General features: G+C 41.5%; 1 protein-coding gene across 1 annotated transcript in view; it reads left to right on the top strand.

Annotated features, from left to right (window-relative positions):
• The window catches only part of COLEC12 (collectin subfamily member 12), a 101,354-nt gene extending 89,845 nt beyond the window's left edge, over positions 1-11,509 (top strand). Inside the window, exons 5-10 of the mRNA XM_018081134.2 lie at positions 708-1,754; positions 3,101-3,589; positions 4,193-4,329; positions 5,066-5,175; positions 6,850-6,995; positions 8,213-11,509. Coding sequence (XP_017936623.2) covers positions 708-1,754; positions 3,101-3,589; positions 4,193-4,329; positions 5,066-5,175; positions 6,850-6,995; positions 8,213-8,232 — 1,949 coding nt within the window. The 3' untranslated portion in view covers positions 8,233-11,509. The remainder of the gene's footprint in view (positions 1-707; positions 1,755-3,100; positions 3,590-4,192; positions 4,330-5,065; positions 5,176-6,849; positions 6,996-8,212) is intronic.
• Positions 11,510-24,402: the final 12,893 nt, after the last annotated feature.

Here is a 24,402-nt window from a genome sequence, read left to right as displayed (position 1 = left end):
GGCAGTGTAAGCAAGAGCAGAGATGTTTCTCAAGCATTGAACTCAGACCATGAGGAAACAATAATGGCAAAATAAATGTCATTAAAAGCAATAGTAATGTATTAGAGAGAAAACCAGAAATACATCATATCCTGACATATCCATAGTAGCCTGCTGGCAAAGCTTTTGTCTCTAAACCAGATTGTTTTAAAATAAGTAATAGACCTTTTTTAAAACTAAACCCAAGATTTTAAAAAAAATGGAACTATATGTACTAAATCACAGTGAAGATTTTTCACCCTCCAAGAGGAAGAAAACATGAACAGCAAATATAAACTCCTGAGCTTTCAGCAAAATCCAGTTGTAACTTCAAAACATACACTTACTGATACCCATTTAATGTTTTGAATTCTGTTTACCATTCAGTTTTCAGTCAGAATACAGCATTATTTGAGTCCATATACTCATCAGTTGCTAACAATAGTTTTCCCATACATGAATACAGAATCACTGTTTTGTTGTCCTCAGCAAGACATGGTTCCTCTTTGTTTTTTTTCTCTGTCTAGTGGCAGAACTTTGCTTAGTGGTTTCTCTTTGCTGGAAAAGATAGAAGTTCTACTGAGCAGTTTGTCAGTCTGACTGTACTTAAAATACACTGTGCTGTTTTATACTGTATTTTAAAAAAAACTTATCCTAAAGACTTTCAATTTTTTTTTCCTGTACAACAGATGACCAAACTGGACAAAAAGCCTTGAATACTAACACTGAACTGTCCAGCTTCAGATCTGACATTCTGGCTCTTCGTCAGCAGCTTCATGACATTGCAGAAAAAACTACCAGAAACAAAGATACACTGGAGAAACTCCAAGAGTCTGGAAATGCATTAGATGATAGACAGAGCCAAATGAAAAGTGCCTTAGACAGTAACTCTTTCATGATCATCAGTGTTAATAAGACTCTTCAGTCATATACTGGCTATATCAACAATCTTCAACAAGACACAAGTAATATCCAAACAAACCTGCAAAACCAAGTGCATTCTCATAATGTGGTCATCATGAACCTGAACAACTTAAACCTGACTCAAATACAGCAACGAAATCTTATCAGTGTCCTGCAGAAGTCAATGGAAGATACAAGCTTGGCTATTCTAAAAATCAAGAATGACTTTCAAAATCTGCAGCAGGTTGTCCTTCAAGCCCGGAAGGACACTGACTGGCTTAAGGAGAAAGTACAGAATTTACAGACTTTGGCCGCCAACAATTCAGCATTGGCAAAAGCTAACAATGATACCCTTGAAGACATGAACAATCAGCTCAGCTCCTTCAGTGGGCAAATAGAGAACATCACCACAATTGCCCAAGCCAACGAACAAAATCTAAAGGATCTCCAGGAACAGCATAAAGGATATGAAAACAGAACTGCTGCCAAATTCAACCATCTAGAAGAAAGGTTCCAAGTCTTTGAAACCGATATAGTCAATATCATTAGCAACATCAGCTACACTGCTCATCATCTACGGACACTGACCAGCAATCTCAATGAGGTCAGGACAACTTGTACAGACACCTTAAGTAAACATTCAGATGAGCTGATTTTTATGAACAGCACATTAGCCAATATTCGCATAGACGCTGCATCTCTCAAGGTGCAACAGGATTTGATGAGGTCAAGGTTAGATGTTGAAGTTGCCAATTTGTCAGTAATCATGGAAGAAATGAAGCTGGTGGATTCCAAACATGGCCAGCTCATCAAGAACTTCACTATCCTACAAGGTATGCAGCTTCCCAAATGATGTCTATGCTGACTTGCATTACTTCTTTAGTTCTGTGGAAGTTGGCATGCTGATACAGAGTCCTGGGGTTTTCCATTATCTAATCCAAAACTTTGGAAATGTACATGTAGCTTGAATTTTCCTTACTAATTTTTCTATGCCTTCTTTACATAGCTAAAATGGAGATGTTATGAAAGAAGGTTCTGACTTAGCAAAATTTTATTCTGTCTGACTAACTGACTGGATCTGCTTTTGATTTAGTTTCTAAAATAAGCGAGTAAAGGTGTGGAACCTCAAGAAACCAATCCCTGCTAAGAAGGAAATGGCTAAAAAATATGTGTTGGACTATTCCCAGAAAGGTCCACCCTTGCTGAAAAACAAGTTACTATTTCACTTTAAGCCAGCTGTTAGTCTGCCAGAAAACATCCTACTTTATTTAGGTTTTAATCTTGGGATATTTTATTTTCTCCAGAAATAAATGGCATCAGGTTTAGGAGGTTTCTCCCAGCCAAGTATTATCCCAAATGAAAAGAACGCTCATATTTCCAACCTGATGTGAACCAGTCAGGCCTAAAACTCTAATCACAAATATAAATCCAGTGCTCCAAATAAGCTAAGGCTGAATTACAGCCAAGATTACATGTCAGTAACCCTAACCGTTCTCATTTCAACCAAGACTAAATGGTTCCAGTTTGGGAATTTATCTCTGGAGGAGTTTAAATTATGTAGATGGGGGGTGGGGGGTGGGAAGGCATTGACAAGGGATTTGCTCAGCCATGATCAGAATCAAAAATTGTTTTGTTGTTTATTGCTGTCACAGTATTGCCATTTTCTGTTGGGGGTTATTGTTCCCTGTCCTGTTATAGCTGGACAGTTAGCAGCTTCTGGTCTTTCCCACAGTTGGCCTATTGCTCACTAGCCATCTTTTTGACATTCTGTTATTGACAGAGCAGCAGACAGGGTCAGGAGAAAAAGTCCTGAGGTTTAAGAGCAGAGAGGTGAGACTAGAAGGAAAAGGGAGGGTGGCAGAGTGAGGAAACAGGACCATCAACACACAGGACCGTGTGCATCAATAGTACAGAGTGTGTCTTGCAGGGAGTGACACCTTGGCTGGTCACCTGGGCACAGTATCCCGTATTTTGTGAAGGCTGATGAAAGAGCAACAGTAGAGAAACTGGGAAGCAGATGTACTGTTATAGGCACTGGTGGAAGCAACTCTTAGCCTGCTTTCTGCATTGTTAAATATCCAGTGTTGCTGGTCTGACATGTACTAAACAAGGACCCCATATGGGCTTTTTGTTTTGTTTACTATGCATATCCCTACTTTGCATGTTTACGTTGTTTCAGGTCCTCCTGGTCCCAGGGGACCTAAAGGTGACAGAGGCCCTCCAGGTCCTCTTGGCCCCGCTGGCCTAAAAGGACAAAAAGGAGAGAAAGGAGAGCCTGGACCACCAGGACCTGCAGGTGAGAAGGGCCCACCTGGGCCAGCTGGGCCACCAGGAGAAAAAGGAGGGAAAGGTTCAAGAGGATCGCCTGGCTCCAAAGGTCAGAGGGGTTCTCCCGGCAAGACTGGTCTGCCTGGACCAAGTGGAGACCCAGGGCCACCAGGTCCACAAGGCAAGGACGGTCCACCTGGGCCTCAAGGCCCACCAGGATTTCAAGGCCTGCAAGGAACTGTGGGAGAACCAGGGGTACCAGGACCTCGAGGACTACCTGGACTACCTGGAGTCCCTGGGCTGCCTGGTCCAAAGGGGCCACCTGGCCCACCAGGGCCACCAGGTCCAGGGATGCCAATGGCACTACAGAGTGAACCCACATCAGTGCCCGAGGCTAATGGTAAGATATCAACACACTGCATCCACCTTCTGCTGACATACAGGTACATGTAGCAGACAGTGCTCACCACTTAGTTACTGCTTCAAATAACTTTACCTGCCTTAGACTAAGTCTCTGGGATTCCAGAGAATCATCACAGAATCACAGAACAGCTTGAGTTGGAGGGAACCTGAAAGACTGTCTAGTTCCAACCCCCTTGCCATGTACAGGGACACCTTCCACTAGACCAGGTTGCTCAAAGCCCCATTCAGCCTGGTCTTCAACATTTCAAGGGATGGGGCATCCACAGCTCCTCTAGGCACAAAGAGTCCTGTTAAGTGAAGCCATTTGTGTTGGTCTTCTTTCTGCTGACCTGAAACTGATATAAGTTAAAGTTTATGGCTAAAGAAAAGGTGGCAGTATTGTGAGTAATAAATAAATCCACACAGTTTAGACTTGATTTTACCCAATGAGGACCTATTAAGTAAATTCCCAAACTGTTTGTAAGTACTTAAGGAAGCAGCATTCTATAGATTAGTATGTGTTCCTCCAGTTATTATTGGCCCTATTATTGGCCCATTTACTTACCAATGACAGGCTTAACACAAAAAATTCACATCACAGGTTGTTCTCCTCATTGGAAAAACTATACAGAAAAGTGCTACTACTTTTCAATTGAAAGAGAAATTTTTGAAGAGGCAAAGTTATTCTGTGAAGAGAAAGCATCACGTTTGGTTATCATCAACAACAAAGAGGAGCAGGTAAGTACCTTCTCTTTCTGTTTTTCAAGGAGAGAGTTTGAAGTTGTTTAACATGTGGAAACCACAAGGTAAGTGTGAAGCTGAGAGCATCATGAATTCATATAGTGAAGTAGACACAGTGATTGACTCATTAGCATTTTGTCCACCCTCTTTTTGATCAGCAGCTTCTCCTTCTGCAGAATGGCAGCGTGAACAGAGCTGGTGCTGACCCTGAATGTGGTGGGCACAGAGCAGTCAGAAAGGTTGCTGAGAATTGTAGAAGTTTTGAACCCTTAAATATGAAATCCATTGTGCCTTGCATATTATCAAAAATGCATTTTTTGCATCAGTCTGATTTAATACATGCAGCCTGAGACAACTGTGACCCAAGAATATTTTTAATCTGACTATAAATCTAACTTTACTTTTAATACTCTTCAGCACACCAGTGGGGATGTCAAGGTGCAACTGCTTACTCTTTGTGGTTTTTTTTTTCAGTTTGGATCTATAAGATGTTAGATGTGACTTTATGTCAACCTAATTTTCATGCTTAGTTCTCTCTATCTCATATGCAAACACAGCAATGGATTCTACTTTGGGCAAGGGGTCACAAGGCCAACTTCCAACACATATCTTCAGTTTAAAAAAATTTCTCTGGCCCTTCCTATTCTGATAACAAGTCATTCATGAAACCAGTGTAGCTTATTGGCTCCAAAGACAGTTGTTCTTGTTATGAACTAAAATCTTTCTTTCACAGCAATGGATAAAAAGGCAGATTTTTGGGAAAGGCAGTTTCTGGATTGGACTAACAGATTCAGAGAAGGAAAATGAATGGAGATGGCTGGATGGATCCTTACCAGTTTACACGTACGTAAATAAAATACTGCTACCACTCTTGCTAACACTTCTAAAAGCAGCATCTAGAAATTGTCCAACGGATCCAGATGGCTGTAGATGCCAATGATGTAATTTGTTACTGAGGGTGCTGTTGAACGTTTTTTTTCTCTCTCCCTTCTCCTTGCACAAGGCTTTCTTTCCTTGCCAGAAAGAAAACTGAATGTTGAATGAAAGAATCACATAACTAAACAGTGCAGTGTTTCTTGCCAAAATGTTTGCTCCTGACTTTTATTACGAAGTTGAGATGGAAAGCACAGACAGTTTGACTGTTTTGGTTTGAATTTTCCTTATTTGCATTACAACTGGCTATAAATAGAGTACTCATTCTGATAAAAAATGACCAGTCCTTAGATAAAGCCCAAATCCGAGTGGAAAGCATTAAATATAAGGAAAATGCATGAAATAAGGATGTCTATGCTTTGGCCAGCTGAGAAATGAATTGGCAGCTCTCCAGGAATCCTACAGCTACACCTAATTTGTCCTAAATGGAACAGATTGCAACCACCCAAATTTTTAATACTGAGAAGTAGACTAAAGAGTTTATAGAGCCGAGCATGCTGTGCTTCAGAAAAACAGACTACAGTCAGTCAGATGTTACAAAATGATTAGCTGTGATCTCATTGGTGTTCATTTACATGAAAAAACACGGAAAAAGTCAGATGCATTTCAAATGAGCCATAATATTTTCCTTTTTTCTCCCTCCTCATTTTCATCTTTCTTTCTCTTTATGGCAGCACTGTGACTGATTCCCACTTCAGGCACTGCTTTTAATCAGTTTCCACTACACCATGGTTTTAGGTGCTCTGGTGTAACCTCAGAACTGTTGGTTACTGATTTTCAGAGTATTTCATTACTTCTGGAAAGCTGTGTGTCCTCCCAGGTGCCTGGTTGGACACTCTGTGTCAGGCAGGCATGTTTTTTAGCTGAGCATGGACTGTGTCAGCCAGCAACCACAAGCTCCCTTCAACAACCTGTTTCTTCAGGAAAATGGAGCTTTTAAGTCCTGAGGTTGGAAGTGTTTCTCATTCATTAAACAAAAACAGGATGAGGAAACACTTGCTGCCTTCAGTTTCACCACCAAAGTTAATAATCTCAAAAAGATGTGTGTATATATACTCTGTACATTCCTTATAAGTCAAAAAAATTCCCTTCCCATCTAAGCATGTGTCCCTCAAACACGTACATCTTTGCTGTTCCTTCCAAGATGCCCTGGTTCAGTCAGAGAGCTGAGCGCCTTTGCAGTGAGCAAGGGCAGGGTGTTGCCATCTTGGCAGTACCTGGGAGCTTGTGGGCTCTTCTCAGTCCCAGCTGCCAACAGGAATGCAGTTTGCAGGTTTTGCAGGCTTGGAGCAATGCACATGGAGCATGGAGCACTCCCACTATGTGTGCATGTACATTCAGGAACTAAAATAAAATTCATCAGTCTAAATTTAGGTCTCTGAGTTTTGGCAGCCCAAGGCCGAATAGATTCCCTCGTCTGTAATACATCTGTTTTCCATTTTCAGCAAGAGTCATGTATTGTTTGTTTCAATGTGTATTTCCCGTTCAGAACAGATCTCATGATGTTTTCGTTAATTTCTTGTGGTGAAAAACTGCCATGTGTGCTGTGTTGTGCAATCATATCTCTTGCTTTTTCGTTAAAAGAAACTGGAAAACTGGGCAGCCTGATAACTGGAGTCATGGGCATGGGCCAGGGGAAGATTGTGCTGGGTTGATCTATGCTGGGCTCTGGAACGACTTCTACTGTGAAGATGTTAACAATTTCATTTGTGAAAAAGACATGGACAAAGGTAAGCAAGGCACTTGGTTTGATTATTTCACCATGTCCATAGTAACTGTCCCACAGCTAGAGGTGAGAAGATCCAGGCTAAATGCAACGGCAGTACCTTGTTGAAGAAGAGGGAGAATCACATGTGGAGCACTTCTACTCTGATCCAGCCCAACATGTGCTTTTCTAATACTCTGAGTGTTGTAGGTACTGGATTTATTGCACTCGGAAAGAGCAGTCTCGAAGCTGGCCATAGCCATGGCATACTCTGCATCTTGACCATCTCCTGTAGACTTTAAACATGCCTAGAATTTCAGACATGATTTGGCACGTGCTCAAGACCCTAGTCACACTGGAAGATGTTTTTATAGGCTCAATGGCCACGCAACAGGACAAGTTGAACTTGGGATGACTCAGGCACCAGCCTTCAAACACCAGAAAGGCTTCGTTTTGAGAGTTTGTGCAACAGGAGGCACTTGGTGACTGCTGAGGAGGTCTTACAATTCCCATCACTACCTGAAGATGTCCCATAGGACTGATAAGCTGGGTCCACAGACCATAAGCTATTCATCTCTTGCAGCTGGAGTGAAGGACTCATAAACTGCCAGTGTGGCCGAGCAGTAAGCCCAGGTCATTGCCACAGGGTATCTCTTTTTGTTGATACAGTCATTTCTGCAAGAGCAGGGGACAGGTGGTTCACACAGCTGCTTAGAGCTCAGCCACATCGTGACAGAACTAGGTAGTGTTTGTGTTCATGGTGGGGCTCTGCCTGAAACATTATCTCCTCCATACAACCTGTTGAAACATTGCTTTGCCAGGGGTGCCTGGCTGCTCCAGTTGGAAACTTGTCGTCTGAATTTCAGAGAAGGCAGACATAAATGTCAGCTAGAGCCAAAATTACATCCCATCCATAGAAATGCCCCTTAAACCAAAACAAAACAAAGTGCTGAACAAGCTTTGTGTGTGTATAAGTCTGTTTGGATGTCCAGAATGACGGACCATGTGTAAGTAATAATGTAATTTGCTCTAGTTTTCCTACATACATTTGTTATTTTAAGAAAACTTCATGGTTTACAAATATTTATCCTCCAGGACATACAGGATCTGAATATGAATCTTCTTAAATTTTTTATATACCTTGATCTCTGTAAGTTTTCTTTTTGCAAATTTGGTTAATCTTCACAGGTTTTTTACAAGATTTTTTTTCTCTTTGTTTTTCTTTTTTCTCTCATACTCTAGGGCAAATATTTGGCGTGTAATAGGCTGTGACTTTACAGATACCTACATATTATGAAAATCTACGTAAAGAAGAAAATCCTGGGAGAGAGCAGCATCAACTTCCAAAATTAAATATTAAAAAAAAGAAAAAAGCAAGCACTGAAAACTGATTTAAAAGCATAAAGGAATTTAATAGCAACTCTTCTCCAGCATCCTGCAATTATTCAAGGCCTTTCAACCCACAGCATCAAGAAATACCGTTGGACTAATTCTGTTATAGGTTTTCTTCCCAACTAGTAACCACGTACATAAGCAACTTGCGTCTTCTGAGAAAAGACATTCCATCAATCTGAGTAAGACTGTTGGTCACTCATATAGAAAAACATATAAAACAACTGTGTAAACAGTTGTTTCATTTGCTAAAATCCCAAATGTAGGAAAATTATACAGATACACGAATATATAGATTTTATATAAATATATATATATAGTCCAACTCTTATCAATAATATGGAATATACTTTTAAGAGCTTTTAAAACTTTGTATTTTTGTACAAAATATTTGCTTTTTACAATTGTTCTCTTTTTTACTGACTTTTTTTACAAATATAGTGCACAGGGGCCAAAGAAAACAATAAAGGTACTAATAATTCATTAAGGTTTGCTGTCAGGCCTAGCTCAGCAGTAGAGAAATATTTTTCCATTTAGAAATATTTGTACTTTCCCAGATGATTTGTTCTGGTTAAATAACTTTTAAAGCGGATTTTAGGTAGTGTTTTCCTTACTCTATGCAATCTAGTCTGCGTGTGTAACAATTAGGTTGACTAAGGACTAGATACTCAATAGCTCTGATCACAGCCAGTGTTCCACTGACCATGTTAATAAAAGCTTTTCCTCCCTTCCTTCCTTCCTTTCTTCCTTCCTGCCTGCCTGCCTGCCTACCTGCTTTCCTACCTTGCTGCCTTTCCGCCTGCCTTCCTGCTTGTCTACCTCCCTTCTATCCAGCCTGCCTGCTTTCCTGCCTGCCTGCCATCCTGCCATCCTACATTCCTTCCACTCATGAGAAAATGCCACAGAAGTAAATCACCAGCTTTTGAGAATGATTTTGAAATGTTTTCATTCCTTCTCCCTTCTTGTAAGGAATTCTGCCCCAGTAGGTGCTACACATACTGCAAGTCAAGCCCAGCTGAGAGACTTTATGGAAAGAGAAACAAAGAAGCTGCACACATTGAAATGTGTTTGTTTTTAAGACAGATTTCAAGATCTGGTAAGAAGGACATGCCATACTCAACTTGCACTTCTCCTAAGTGCTTTGTAAACCAATCTCTCTGTTTTCTTGGACCAGTACTTCTCTCCCAAACAAAGTAGAAAATAAAATATGCTGCAAAACAGAAGAAGATGATATCATTACGCAGCCAGTTTCCTCCACAGTCCCATGTGCCGTTGTCTAGGCAGCAGCGTTGTTTATCACGAATTAAAAAAATTAGCAGTTAAATTCATTAGCAGAAACTCTTGTATTTGTTCCCAGTTTTTATACTCTTTGCATGTCCACATGCTATATGATGAAGGAAGTAGTTTCGGCTTCTTGGGAAGGAGAAATGTTTTTCCATTGCCTCCTGACCTGCCGTTTACCTTGGCTGAATGCAGATATATTTGTTGAAATACTCCAGCTCTGTTGGAAACAGACAAGATTTTGTACTTCAGATTTTCAAATATTGCTCCTAAACCCAACCAATTAAAGACTGCTGCTTCCCTATGTCTCACAGTCTCTCCAGTATTTTAAATTTGAATTATGATTTTCTTTAAAAATACACAAAATATTAGATTTGGGAAGCTGTCCTGTGGGTACAAATTAGATATGAGACAGGAACAACACGAAAATTGCAGATGCTTAATTAAAAGTGAGAGGTCTGTGCATTTCAGCTGCAGAAACCATGCCATCTTGGAGGCAGGGCTTTTCTTCAGACAGTCTGGATTTCCTGAGGCTTTTCTTTTGGCTTTTTCATCAGGTTTTGAATACAACTTGATTCTACCATACACTCTTGTCATGCTGTACCTGGGAGTCGCATGTAGATGCATTCTGTACTGTTTACATATATATTTACACAATGTCTATGGAGATAATGTTAAACTGCTAATTTTGGATAATGAGTTAAAAAACTATTATTTTGCATGCCCAGAGAGCCTTACAAACCCTGGTGAGTGGAGCCTTGCAGAGCCACACAGAAATAGAAGCACTGCTACCTTTGTTTTGAATGTTGGTTTATTTAGGTGAAATAACCCCCTTTGGAGCATCTGCCACATTAAATGACATTCTTCCTGCTTTTTACTGATATCATAAACTTCTCTCACCAAAAGAAGCCAATGAGAAGCCCTGTTTAAGCCCAAGCTGTACTGCTTCCTTGCCCCGATTTCATCCTTCTCTTCCTTCAGCAATAGCAGTGATGATACATATCAAGATCAGATGATCCAAGAGTCATCTAATGTCTTCCAGTCAGAGGAGTGACATGCTAAGGACATCGAGAAATGAAATGTGACTGGACTTACACCTTCTGTTCACACATTTGAATGAAAGACTGCAGCTGTGCAGCAAACTGGCTGGAGAGGGGTGCTGCAGTTGCATGCCTAGCATGTCCAGTCATCCTTAAAAAGTGTCCTGAGCAACCAGGTGGACTGAGACAGACCATACTTTTGACCTAGTATTCCTGCAGGAGGGAAACAGAGGTGTTAAGTGGCAACAAAGATTGAAATCACTGAGAAGGCCAAGGGAGTGTTAAGACAGCTCAGGAACCTGTCACAGAACAGACAGATTGGCAGGGATGTGAGCGGGACACCAGAATGGGCCAAAAAATTGTCATGAAAGTCAGTGGCCACTCTTTAGTGGGAAAACATCCCCATTAAATCTGTTTTCTGTATGGTTTGAGTGATAACACGGCTTGTTTGGAAAGTTTTAAGTGAGAGGAAATTATTCTGTCCCAGCTCAAGTTTTGGCCTTCTTATGCACAAACACTGTAACTTGTACTGAGCACACATTCCCATCATCCTTTTTCTTGTTTTAGATCAAACTAAATGCAAGTTCATATACCCTGGTAAGCACTGAGACTTTGGGAAGAAAAGGAGGAAAAGGCAGAGAGGGTAAAAAGTCATTGTGATGTACATTCAGTGCTGAATTTCTTAATGTGATTTCTGACTCATTTCATTAATTTATTTGGAAACACCTTCAGCTGATTAGAGCTTCTAAATTTCAAACTCTCATTCTCTTCGATGTCTATAAATAATACCTGCAAATGTTCCAATAAAGGAATGACTAAGTGGAGACATGGAAGTGAATGTTGTTTACTCTGTGCGTGCGTGTGTAACCAAGAGAAATGCGGAGCCAGACGCAGTCATAGGTATTAAAAATCTGATGAAAATTATTTCCATTAAAGCCTTCCTTCTCACTTACACCATCCTAGTTCTAAACATGACTGTGGCTATCTTATCCCTTAATTGCATTTTTTGTGCCTTTTTCTTGCAGCACCTCAGTGCTGGGAACATAGCTTCAAATGTAAGAGCTGAAAAAGACCTCTAAGAAGGGCTGAAGAAGCAAGAATTCCCTTTGCTGTTTACTGTTCTCACAGACAAAGCATTTCAGATGGGTCCCCAGGTGAAGGATATCCTGAGTAGAGCAGGATCAGTCCCTACATTAGCCATTATGGTAACAAAATTAAATTGGCTGTTTATAATGGCTACTCTGATCTTGCTATTCCTCTCTCACTCAAATGGCTGGCCTCCTCCTTTAATTTTCTGTTCCTAGCAAGTAGCTCCTCTCTTCTTAGCAAGTGACAGAAGTGGTGTCCAATCACTGGCAAGGCAAGGATCTGGTTGGAGGGCAGCCACTGGCTGTCAGAGGAAACTGCTCTGCAGGGAATAGGGGAAAGGTGGCTGAGTCAACTCAGGTGTGAGAAAACAAAACCACTTTTGCCCAGTGAAGCTTCCTTGATTAAAAGCACAGCAGCTCACACAGCTGGAGCATCCAAAGGGAACAAAATGTCTCCAGCCCCAGCCTCCAGACTTGCTTTGTTTTCCCCCTCCCCCTTCTGCAAATGTCTCTGTGCCCCCTGGAGATGTTTGCTCCTCCATGGGCACCCAGCTACCCCTGGAGCAGGCTCTGTGCTGCCACGGGCAGGTATCAGGGATCACACAGGTGAGAGGCTGGCAGTGGGACAGCTGCCCATACCTGGCACTCCCCTCCACTGGGACATCCAAGGCTTGGGCAGGAGCAGGAAGAGGAGGTTCCCAGTGCTTACCCACACTCACTCAAAGGTAGTTTGGGTATCTATAGATGGGAAAGCACAATGCATTATGTACAAAACCCTCGTTCCCCAGAAACCAGGCCTTTCTGAAACCAGAGCCTGTTTGTTCATTCACCATCTCCTTCTCATTTTTTCCATGCTGTTCAGTGGAAAGGAAAAAAAAAAAAACTTGGCTAAAAAATTTTTTGAAAGTTCTCATGTGTTTTCTTTCATAGGGTGGAATACGTTTGTTTTTTTCTGTCCATCTGGCTCAGAGATGAAAAAAACATTCTTTGATTTCTTTTTCAAAATAAACTCAGTGTAACACTCTAAATTTTGTGTGGAGGGTTTTTTTTTTAGACCAGAACAATAAAAGCAAATTACTAGGCAAATAATGCTCTTTTTAGAGAAGATCTTTCATGCTGTGAGGATTTTCTTACCCAGAGAGCTTCCCAGAGGCATGTAAGTATTGCCAACCCCATTTTGAGACTGGAGGAAAAAGGAGATTTTCAAGAATATGATTCATTGTAATGTCTCAGTTTTAGGGATTTTGTTTTCGTTTATTGGGGAGATGATTTTTAGAGGTGACTTTTTCCAATGAAAATAACATTATCACAGAGCAAATTATTTTTCATACACATCAGTGAGGGGAGTGGACTTTTCAATACTAAATTAAATAGAACCATATCTTTCCCACATCACCATGCATATGGAAGTTGGCCATTTCTGCTGCTGTTTTTGAGAGCAGAGTTCAGTGTGATCACAGCAGAGCAACATCAGCACAGTAGAGAGCTCTGTCCAGTGTAAGAGTTAACATATGACATTAAATTACCAAGAGACCCCTTGATCAGAAGAAGGAAGGTTAAAGGACTGCTGAGACCATTGACTCCTCTGCAGCCCAACTTCAAGAAATCTTCCAAGAAGCATACCAAGTTATACTTTAAAAATAATTTGGGGTTGCTTTGCCCCTTTAGTCATTTTGTCTGCTCTTCAAAAACTTTATTAGGAGTCTTCTTCTAATAACCAGTGTGAATACAATTATGTCCAGTTTAGACAAATTTGTTATGGTTCCAGTGCCATAGTTTAGCTTAAATAGCATCTCTCTTGGGACTGTCAAGTAATTGTAGTGGTCAGTGTGGAGCCATTCATCTTGAGGTACGGTAAGGGATGGTTGGGAACAAGCACATCCCTCTGACCAGCCAGGGAGCCCTGATGACAGAGCCTGGTTCTCATCCCACCATCGAGCTTCACAAGGGATTATCTGAGGACACTCTGGGCATCTTGTTGAATAGTGGAAGTTTCCATACTCTTTTCCTCTTAGTGTTTCTAGAGGACAGAGTGCAAAAAAATTAGTGTAGAGGATGGTTTCCTGCTCAATTAGAGTAGGTTACAAGTGCTTGGGGTTTTATAAGGCATTGCCACATTTTATAAGGCATTTGAAAAATTAGTCTGTAGGTCTGAGCTTAAGCACACTTATTCTGGGTTTACACCAGAGCAGAATCTAAATTCAGGTTAGAGCTTAAAATCTCCAATTCAGAGATTAGCATATGACTTCTGTTTTTTCTATCTGTCCTGCCAAGGCACAAATCCACAGCTCAGGCATCAGTGTGATTCAGGCTCTGAGGATTGCTTCCAAACTCCCTGCATTCACAGTCATGCTCCTACCAACCCTGCCAGAGGTCCCGCTGATGGAAGCTGCAAGTCCGAAATGTGACTTTGGAAGAATTTTATTTGGGAATCCCTCTCATTCAGAAGTCTGGGCATATTGCAAAGATGACATTTCTTTAATTCCAGCTCTATTACCCTCACTCATATAAAACAGATGACGAATTATTTTTCTGAATGACAACAATGTATTTTTGTCCACTTTTTTTTAATGTCAAAATAAAAGCCTGGAAGTAGAAATCAGATAAACCATCCCTTGGCATTGCAGTATCCCACTGTAGCCTGCAAATAGTGTTCCTGGATTAATGCCTGTGAGAACAGCACAAACTGACATTTGAACAAGAGAGCATAGCGCTATCTGCTTGTGGAACAAACTTAACTACAGATACAGCTTTGTCACTGGTCCATCTTTGGTCAGAGACAACTCTGCATGCCTGCTGTATTTCAGGGAAACTGTGGGAGATAAGAGGGAAAAAAGGTAAAGAAAGAAGATTTGAGGACAGAAGGGGAACAGAGATAAAGGAAGAGCTAGTAAGTAGAAGAGAAAAATACAGAGAATGATTGAGAAGGAAAATGAACCCTGATGTTGTCATTGTGGTTTCTAGTAAGATCAACCACAGAGGACCTCTCTTCTCAGAAACAATATAACAGGGTATTGTCCTGGTTCTCGTAATTCCCATTCTCAGTTCTGAAAAGGACACATCCTTGCCTTGCAAGAGAATCATGTAATTCGGTTGGTGCCTGAAGTCATGTAATACTTTCCCAGCACAAACAAAAATTCCTCGTGGCTCCAGGCCTTCTGGGAGCTGGGTTGGGGCTTTTGTTTTGGTGGTTGGTTGGTTGGGTTTTCCTCCATGTCCTTTTCCTCCTACACAAGTTTTCAAACACTGAATATTTTCTAGTTTTCCATCTGTATTAGATGTACAGAGCTCAACTTTGGAAGAAAGATTAAAAACAAGAACATACACTGTGTCTCCAAGCAACAAAACACTGTCTGCAGTGGGAAATACGTCCACAGCAGTATTTGGACTTGCAACTCCTGTTTCCATACTAAACTCCCGTTGGTATCTACATTTGAACAGGTGCACTTTATGAAATGTCAAACATGCATCTTTAGTAAACAAACAGCTGCAGAAATGTACAGATGCTGCAAAAGAGGGATCAGTGACATAAAAAGGAGATACTTTACTTTTAAAAAACAGACAATTGTTGAATTTGAACACCAGAGACACTGCAATTTCGAATTCCATTGAATTTGTCTAAAAAGTGGCATTTTTAAATGACCAGCCACTGGCTTTCCCCAATTTTTAACTTTAGGTGCAAAACTTCAGGACTCTCAACAGTCACCAGCTGGTGATTTCAAGGAAAAAACTGATTTCAAAGGCAGACTGAATCTCAGCGTCCCATTTTATCCAGATTAGCCATGTTAGGAGTGGGAAGGTGGTCAAAAGTCGAGGTCAGGGCTCTTCACTAGCTAAATCAACTCTCTCCTTCTGTGGAGAAAGAGAGCACTTTATTTATTTCAGATATCACCACAAGGTCTCCAGTCTGTGTCCATCTTGTGGCATTTTACATATGAGAAAATTCTAAAAATAAAATAAAACAAGAAAAACCACAGGCAGAACAGCTGTTGTTCTACCCAGACAAAGCTTTGAATGAAAGCCATTATGATGGGCCAGACTCTGCAATTGAAAAGCTATTTTCAAGTCTGATTCCAACTGTAAATCTTCAGTTATATACATGACAGATTAAAAGACTCTGGCCCCACTGCACTTCTCCCTGGCAGCAGAAAAACCATCTGCACAGCATCACTTGTGGTTGCTTCAACTCTGTAGGTACAAATTTTTAAAGGACATGGTGATATACTTTTTTCATTTCCCTTCCCTTCATTTTAACATGCAGCAAAATCATGTGCATGGCATTTTTCCCAACCCTATGGCAGTTGGGACTCTGGCTAAGAAGACTGATGTGTGTTTTGATTTGCTCTTTTCCCTCGATTTGAGGGACTACTGCACTATTTCCTTTGTAATCACATCAGCCAGGGTAAAAGCCCTGTACAAATATATGGCTTTGAAACCAGGAAAAAAAGCCAGGAACACTGCTCTCTTTCCAATCACAGAGAGAGAGTGAAAATGAGTGTACACTATGTAGCAGACTGTGTAAATCCATCTGCAGCTGACACTCTCAGCGCTTTGGCCATGCTCTGGGCTCCTCACACCGTGGGTAAGGAATCAGGGATGACAGTCCTTCCACATGAAGAGCCAAGAACAAGCTTCCTAGAGCCCAGGCAAGCCTTGTTTTGACAGTTTAACCACCATTTGAGAAGTATGTGGCTCTTGCACCACAGCTCTTCAGGGGGAGCTCCCTTCCACCCCTGACACTGCAGCCAGAGATGTTTCTATGCCCAGAGACCCCAGAGAACACTGGGTCAGTTTTTTTCCAATGCACAGGCAGTGGCTTGCAAGGCTCAGCCCTAATTTTCAAACATATTAAAACAAAGGTGAAGAAATCAGGTGAAGGATCTGTAGTTCTGGTGTGGGGGAGGGGAGGGAAGCCCAAAACAATTTAGAACAGGCTAATTCTTTGATTATTAGCTAAAATACATGACAAGTAGAACTTGAGGAAAATACAGTATTTGCTGTTATTTGTTGTTAGCATGATCAGGGCTGTCAGGCACTGGAAAAGAACATTACACCACGTGCTTCTCCTTCACGAGGTGATATGTCTGAGAGGTCACAAAGTCTAATGCCTGTGGGAGAGCAGAATCAGATCCACTGCTTCTGTTCAAAAGAGAACACTGCTTGAGAAAACAAACCCCAGAGGAAGGGATTTATTCAGGCACTTACTCATAGGAGCTTAATGCTCAGGGCCATCTTCTCTCACTGCCAAGGGTATGGTCTCAGGCTGTGTTAAGTATGACTCCCTTGTGTGAACACCTCAGCTACACCTGTGGCATCATTAGGTGACATCAGAGAGTGCTCAGCAAACACACCACTAATGCCACTCAGTACCACAGACAACCTGGGCCTGATTTAGTTTGGTTCATATAGTAATTAGTATAATGGCATAAACAGATTAAATTCTAGAGCATGAAGTGTGCGCACTCGAAAAATATATTAACTGAAGCATCAGCTAAAGGATTTTCAAGTTGTCTTCTAATCCTGCAATTAATGCATCACAGCAAATTATGTCATTTACATGCAACCAGAGAGGCAAGAAAAAATTTTAGAGTGTTGTGATGAGCACAACACTTCAGCTCTTGAATTTAATGGAGAAGCCGTTTTTCTAGTAGTGCTCATACCGCGTTTATGAGTTTTAAAATACACTGTACCTTGCCTAATAGGGAATTACTGATGCCATTGTGGTTTAGGCAACAGAAGTTAGAGATATCCCAATGCTTTTCACCTTTCTGGAAATAAAGTGAAATTTGTCTCCTGTTTTAAAAACTCTATAGCCTCACACCAGAAGATTCACCCAGAAGAAGTCTATCCCTCTGCTTCACAGATTCTCTGCAAACATGCTCAGTGTATAGGGTCCTTTCTCCAGAGCAGTCAACCAGACTGAGCCCCAGCGTTGTCACACAAGATTTCCATGTGTAGCAGTCTGTCAGAAAACCAGTTCGTTTTTCTTCTAAGCTTATCAGATTTTTTTCCCTTTTTTTACTAAATTAAACAGTAGCTTGCTATAATAATTAAAGTCTGAGCCTGGCAGAGCTCAAGGAGATATGGGTACTACCATCAATTTTCAGGATGACATTTGGCAAAGATCTAAAGGGCCAGTGTAGTAAATCACTTAAATTTGTTCTTGGCTTTAAACAGATCACTGGTCCTATTGATCAATGTCTTAAATGATTCTTTAGCCCAACTTTTCTCACTATTCACTACAGATGCTGATGAATTTTTTCAACAAAGAAAGGTTTTGTGAGTATTCCTGCAGAAACACCTGCAAAATATTTTAAGAAAGTTGGCTGGAAGATGGACTAGAAATATAAACACTCAGAAAAAATCCACTAATTCACAAGATATTTGTGATTAACTAAGTCAAACTACCCTGTGCCTCATTTACCAAAGAGCCAGCAGCTGACCAAATCAAATACTGTTTCTCCTTAAATAAGGCAATAAATGAAGAGCCTATACTGAGTGGGTAGACAGAAGTTAGGGGGCAGGATTTAAGAGAAGGACTCTTTGAGATTGACCCTACTCGTCCTTTTGTAAAAGCAGCAAAGATGTTATTTGCAGAGAAAACCATGAACTTCCATTATTGTCATATATACTGTAGAATTAAGTCCAGATCTGCCAGCCTTTACCTGTGAGAGCAGTGAGATATGGCAGTGCTGACTAGCTGTGAACAAACAGCATCACCGCTACTCCAGGAAGGACGATCTCTTCACTAGCACCTCTTGAGGTCCCCTGTGCCAAATGCTCCCTGCCCAAAAAGCTGGGGTAAGACTTGTGTGTACTGCTTGTTCTTCTTCAGATGGCCTTGCTTGCAACAGCTCTTTCTCTGATTTACACTTCTCTCATGTGAATGAGAGGTTTTCTCATGTGGACAGAGGTTTTAAAACATTTTTAGATCCAGAGCTTCATCAAGAAGGTGGCCCTGCTGGCTGCTGCTGAAACAGAAATTATCCTTCCAGCCCTGGATTTTAAAGGCCCCCTGTGGCTATATTTAGTCTGTCTCAAGTCTAATAGATAGCTTAATAATCTTAAGAACCTTCAGGTGAATGCTTTAGTAAATTATTACTATTACTATTCCAAAGAAGTAATTTATATGTGAAATTAAAGTAGGTGAGTAATATATAACAAGAAACAATGTGGTTGATAGAAAGCTGTAGTCAGGTTTTATATTTTGCCATTTGGGTATTTTATCATCAGGTTAGAAACCACACTGTTATCTGAGCATCCCTGCTGCTGTGAAGTACAGGAGCATCTCAGATTATTAATCCTACTCTAAAAAAATTAGGCAGAAATACTTCTTTCACTTTTGTTTGGTGGATTGAGTTTTAGGTAACTCTTGACTTCCATGTAAGTCTTTGCATATATTTCTACATTTAATGTTCCTTTTTTTCCTCCTACCTGCTCTGAAGGAGAGCAAACCAACTTGAAAAAAAGGAGAAAATGTGCCACAAGGTAGTTTAAATTGGCAGTTAGACTGAAGGGAAAGTAAAGTGAAACTACTTCCAGTGTGCCATATCTCACCCACTCTCTAACTTCTTTCCCCAGGAGTCAGGGGACTCCTGTGGTAGGTAATGCTCTCCTTCAGCTGTTTGCCCTGATCCAAGGTCCAGCATAGCACAGGAATTTGTCTAGGAATTTTTATTTAGGGCTACCCACTTGCTTCAGATGAATGCTAGCAGACTGTATTATTAACAATGACATAGTGAAATCTTATTCCTGAATTGCTTTTACGAATCTATTGCTGTCACAGCCCTGAGCACAAGCTTCAACAACTGGCTTAAAATCCAAAACCATAGCTGATTGGCTCAGAGCATAAGAAGCTCTGAGCCATACAAACACTCTCATTTTAATTATATGATTGTGAAATTCCTCAACAATAAAAAATCCAGTGGCCAGTAACTATGCCAAACTATTAGAATAGTTGGAGAATTTAAGTCTCATTATGAAGAAAAATAAGAAGTCAATACCAAACGTTGTGAGGAAACTGTAACTGTGAATAATATGTTTGTGAATATGCAAAGAATCCAGGCTTGTGAGAGTCTAAGGAACCAACTAACCAAGGAGAGAAATCACAGTGACATTCCAGGTACTGTACTGCTAGATATATCTCTTGATACATCCAGTTTGAAATCAGTTTTCATTATTCTCTGTCTCAAGACCATGACCAAGTCCCAGAAAAAGTGAGCAAGTTGATAGATTTTTCTTCAGTTTTGTATGAAGCATCTAAAGCAAGAAGTCATTTGGAAAAGCAACAGATCTGAGATTATCTTGAGCAAGTAAATTTAGCCATTACTCCTAGGCTACAGCCTGCTGAAGGGTGGGTGTGTACAATGAATGAAAATCATCCTGCCAGTATGCTGGTCTGCTCCACTTGCCATTTAGGAATAGAGCACAGGAGAAGTATTTAGATTCATTAGCTTCATTAGATTCACAGGATAGGTATTTAGATTTAGATCCATCTCATCTAATTTATGGTACTTAACCAAGTGCCTAAGAAATAAACCCACTTGCCCCGGATTCTCCATAAGGACAACAGACCTTACACAGTGTCACTCATCCCACCTAAATCCTGAATCAACCCTTGATTTTATCAGAAGAGGTGTTTATGAAGGCTGTGCTCCTCACCTAGTTCCACAGATAACCAGGTTCTGGGCCTTACTGAAGGAACAGAGCGAGCTATGAGATATATAATTGAATATAAATTAGTAGGTCTCTTCTACTCCTCACCTTTCATCTCAATGCATCTGAGCCTGCCATTCCCACAACTTTTGTAGGAATGTTGTTCAAGAGGAGGGACCCCAGAGGAAAAGAGCCCTATAACTCTCCCCAGTGATAACTAAGGACATCTTTCAAGCAGTGTCAGAGCCCAAGAGAGCTCTGCTGCCAACCAATGCCATTTTGTCACTGTGGGTATTAGCGTTCTCTTTGTTCATCTGTTGTCGCTTAGACTGATTCACCTGCTGGGACACTAGGGAAGCCTTTCCACAAGAGAGTCTCACCACATGTTATGATCATCCTAAGTGCAATCACACAGCACCTATAGGATGGAAAAGGGATCAGACCCAGCCAGCACAGGGCAGGTCCTGTCTGACCAACCTGATCTCCTTTTATGATCAGGTGACCCGCCTGATGTTTGAGGGGAAGGCTCTGGATGTGGTCTATCTGGACTTCAGCAAAGCCTTTGACACCATCTCCCATAGCATACTGAAAAAGCTGGCAGCCCATGGCTTGGACAGGGGCACTCTGTCCTGGGTTAGGAACCGGCTGGAGGGCCGGGCCCAGAGAGTGGTAGTGAATGGTGCTGCATCCAGTTGGCAGCCGATCACTAGTGGTGTCCCCCAGGGATCAGTGTTGGGCCCAGTCCTGTTTAATATCTTTACTGATGATCTGGATGAGGGGATTGAGTGTCCCATTAGCAAATTTACAGATGACACCAAGGTTGGGGGGAGCATCAATCAGCTGGAAGGCAGGAGGGCTCTGCAGAGGGACCTGGACAGGCTGGAGAGATGGTCTGATTCCAGTGGAATGAGGTTCAACAAGGCCAAGTGCCGGGTCCTCCACTTTGGCCACAACAACCCCCTGCAGCACTACAGGCTGGGCACAGAGTGGCTGGAAAGCAGCCAGGCAGAAAAGGACCTGGGATTGACAGGAAGCTGAACATGAGCCAGCAGTGTGCCCAGGTGGCCAAGAAGGCCAATGGCATCCTGGCCTGGATCAGGTACAGTGTGGCCAACAGGTCCAGGGAAGTGATTCTCCCCCTGTACTTAGCGCTGGTGAGGCCACACTTGGAGTACTGGGTCCAGTTCTGGGCCCTCAGTTCAGGAAGGATGTTGAGGTGCTGGAGCAGGTCCAGAGAAGAGCAACAAGGCTGGTGAAGGGACTTGAGCACAAGTCCTATGAGGAGAGGCTGAGGGAGCTGGGGTTGTTCAGCCTGGAAAAGAAGAGGCTCAGGGGAGACCTCATCACTCTTTACAACTCCCTGAAAGGAGGTTGTAGCCAGGTGGGGATTGGTCTCTTCTCCCAGGCAGCTATCAGTAAGACAAGACGGCATGGTCTTAAGCTCTGCCAGGGGAGGTTTGGGCTAGATATTAGGAAGAAATTTTTTAGAGAGAGGGTAATCAGGCATTGAAAGCGGATGCCCAGGGAAGCAGTGGATTCTCCGTCCCTGGAGGTTTTCAAGATGAGACTGGATGTGGCAGTGCCATGGTTTAGTAACCGTGGCAGTAGGGGATCAAGTGTTGGACTTGACGATCCAGAGGTCTTTTCCAACCTGGCTGACTCTATGGTCCTCTACAAACTGAAGGAATGAGGAGCCCTTAGAAAGGAGTTTGATTACATCATGAGAGTGGTTTGTGCCATGGCAATAACACTTGATGTTCTGGGCCTGAACTTCTTGCACCTAGAGAAACAGCTCACATTGGAGAAGCTAAGGAAATAATGTGTGGATCCATGTGCACGTGGGAGCAAGAATAAACAGCTTTAGGTTTGCTACTAACTGCAGTGTTAAAGGACAGTGGATCTCTTTCTGAGCTTTTCCAGTACTGTATGACAGGCAAGGCTGACTGAAAAAAGGTGGTTTCTACTAGCAGTGAGCACTTAGAGATGACTGACAAAAATGTAAACACCCTACTGATTCCAAGTCTGTTCAGATGTTTTGATTGAACAACCCATATTTTCAAATGCCTTACCGTACTTCAGTAGATGAACTGTGCTTTAGTAGTTAGATAGTTGTATTAAGACAATGATCAAAACAAGAAATACTCTGGGGCATTTATTTCACGGGGAGGCATATTGATGTTGCTGGGATTTTAAAGTGATTGGTTTCTCTAAAGCAATAAGAGTGACTAATTTCCCTTTCAATGAATCCACATATGCTCAGCTTTCAGGTTTTGAAAGGCAGCCAAAACGACATTCTTACAGGCTTTAAGTTGATATAGATGAAGAATAAGAGAGAGCCCCAATTGCAAAGTTTATCAATGACACATGCCTTAGCTAGAATTTACACATGGACATGGCTGGATTTTTCCACTTTGTCTTAAACTGGCTCTTAAAGAATGTCATCAGTTGCTGTAAGATGGCAGTTTCCAGTCACAATCTGTCTGAGAGGGGGACACAAAACCCCCACCCAGAGACAGTCTAGAATGACATTTGGAGAGCAGCAGGCTGAGGTGAAACACAGGTCCACAAAGAGCAGGGTACTTCACAAACCTCCATGTGGGCATGGAGAACTTATGTTTTTTGCAGTGTAAAAAACAAACAAACACAGATGTAGTAGAAAGGGTCATATTAATGAGGTGAGCTGGGAGATGTGACACACACAGTTTACTAATTCCCCTCTGGACCTCCCTGCATTTTTGGTTTGGGTTTTTTTATGTGTCTTAATAAAATTGTTAGCTGTAGACCTTCTGTATTTTAAGATACTTAACTGAATTCCACTACGGTTTTTAAAATGTTTTCCCATTCTTTCTTTTCTTCATTCTTTGTTGATGAGAATCAACACATGAAAGCAGCACCTGAGACAGAGGATCCCCTCTCCTAAATTTTGTCCTGTGCTCAAGCACAGAAGAGATACAGCAGCTGACAGAGCAACAACTTCTGATATAAAAACTTCACCCAAATAGTTTGCCTTGGTTTGGGGAGATTTTTTAATTAATTCCTGCTACGCAGCCTCAGCAGGGCTTTTCCTGATTGTATTTTTGCAGCTTGAACTACAAGAGTTGATTCCTTCTTTTCCTCTTTCCTATGCATGTGTCAGTCAGAGGTTAGTTGGATTGGACTAAACACCAGTTAGGGATCATTTCCTCAGTAACCAAGTCCCCACACACAGAGCTATTAGGGATCCAAAGAAAAAACATTTGCAGCATGATGGATTTCTTCCGTTTTAGTGCAAAGCAGAATGAATGCTTAAGCTAAGATGGGTTGTCTCTGCCTTTAGCTTCTCTTTTATTCCCCCAAGGGTTCTTTCTCTCCTTCTTCATTGAGGCCAAGCTCATCCTTCAGGTCTTCATGGCTCTGACTCTGCCTCCTTCTTGCATCTTACTCCCACTTCCTTCTCTTTAAGGGTGGGTCGTCATATCCACTCTCTTTACCAATATCTTCCTGGTATTCTCACTTTCTTTTCTTCTTCCATGTTATCCCAAGCCTGGATTGCTGAGTATCTTTGCTCTCTCACTTCGAATTTATCTTCAAAGAAAATTGCATTTTCAAAAGCTTATGATCAGCATGAGTTCCCTACCTCTGTCACCAGCTTTTGTCTGGTTTTTTATATCTATGTTTGAACAAGACTTCAAGTTCTTCAGAGCAGAGCTGTATTTTACCTGAATTGACAAGGAAGGTCAAAAAGAGGATGACAAGGAGGAAGGAATGAGCTTCAATACTGCAATCTACAGGAACTGAACCTGCAAAAATGGTATCATTTTTCAGTAGCATAATTGCAAAACAACAACACACTTCAGAATTCATACCAGCTGCAGATGTTAAAGTAAAGAACTAACCCCAGGCACTTGTGGTATAGAAACACAAGCATGTGGTCTAGAAGATGCCTTCCTCCATTCTTTAATAACTAAGTCTGACATTATAAATCACTCATGAATAA

This window comes from Manacus vitellinus, unplaced genomic scaffold, assembly GCF_001715985.3.
Source record: "Manacus vitellinus isolate BGI_N305 unplaced genomic scaffold, ASM171598v3 scaffold_1_pilon, whole genome shotgun sequence".
NCBI lineage: Eukaryota > Metazoa > Chordata > Aves > Passeriformes > Pipridae > Manacus > Manacus vitellinus.
The sequence above is the reverse complement of the archived record's forward strand: the minus strand, read 5'-3'. Positions and strand labels throughout refer to the sequence as shown.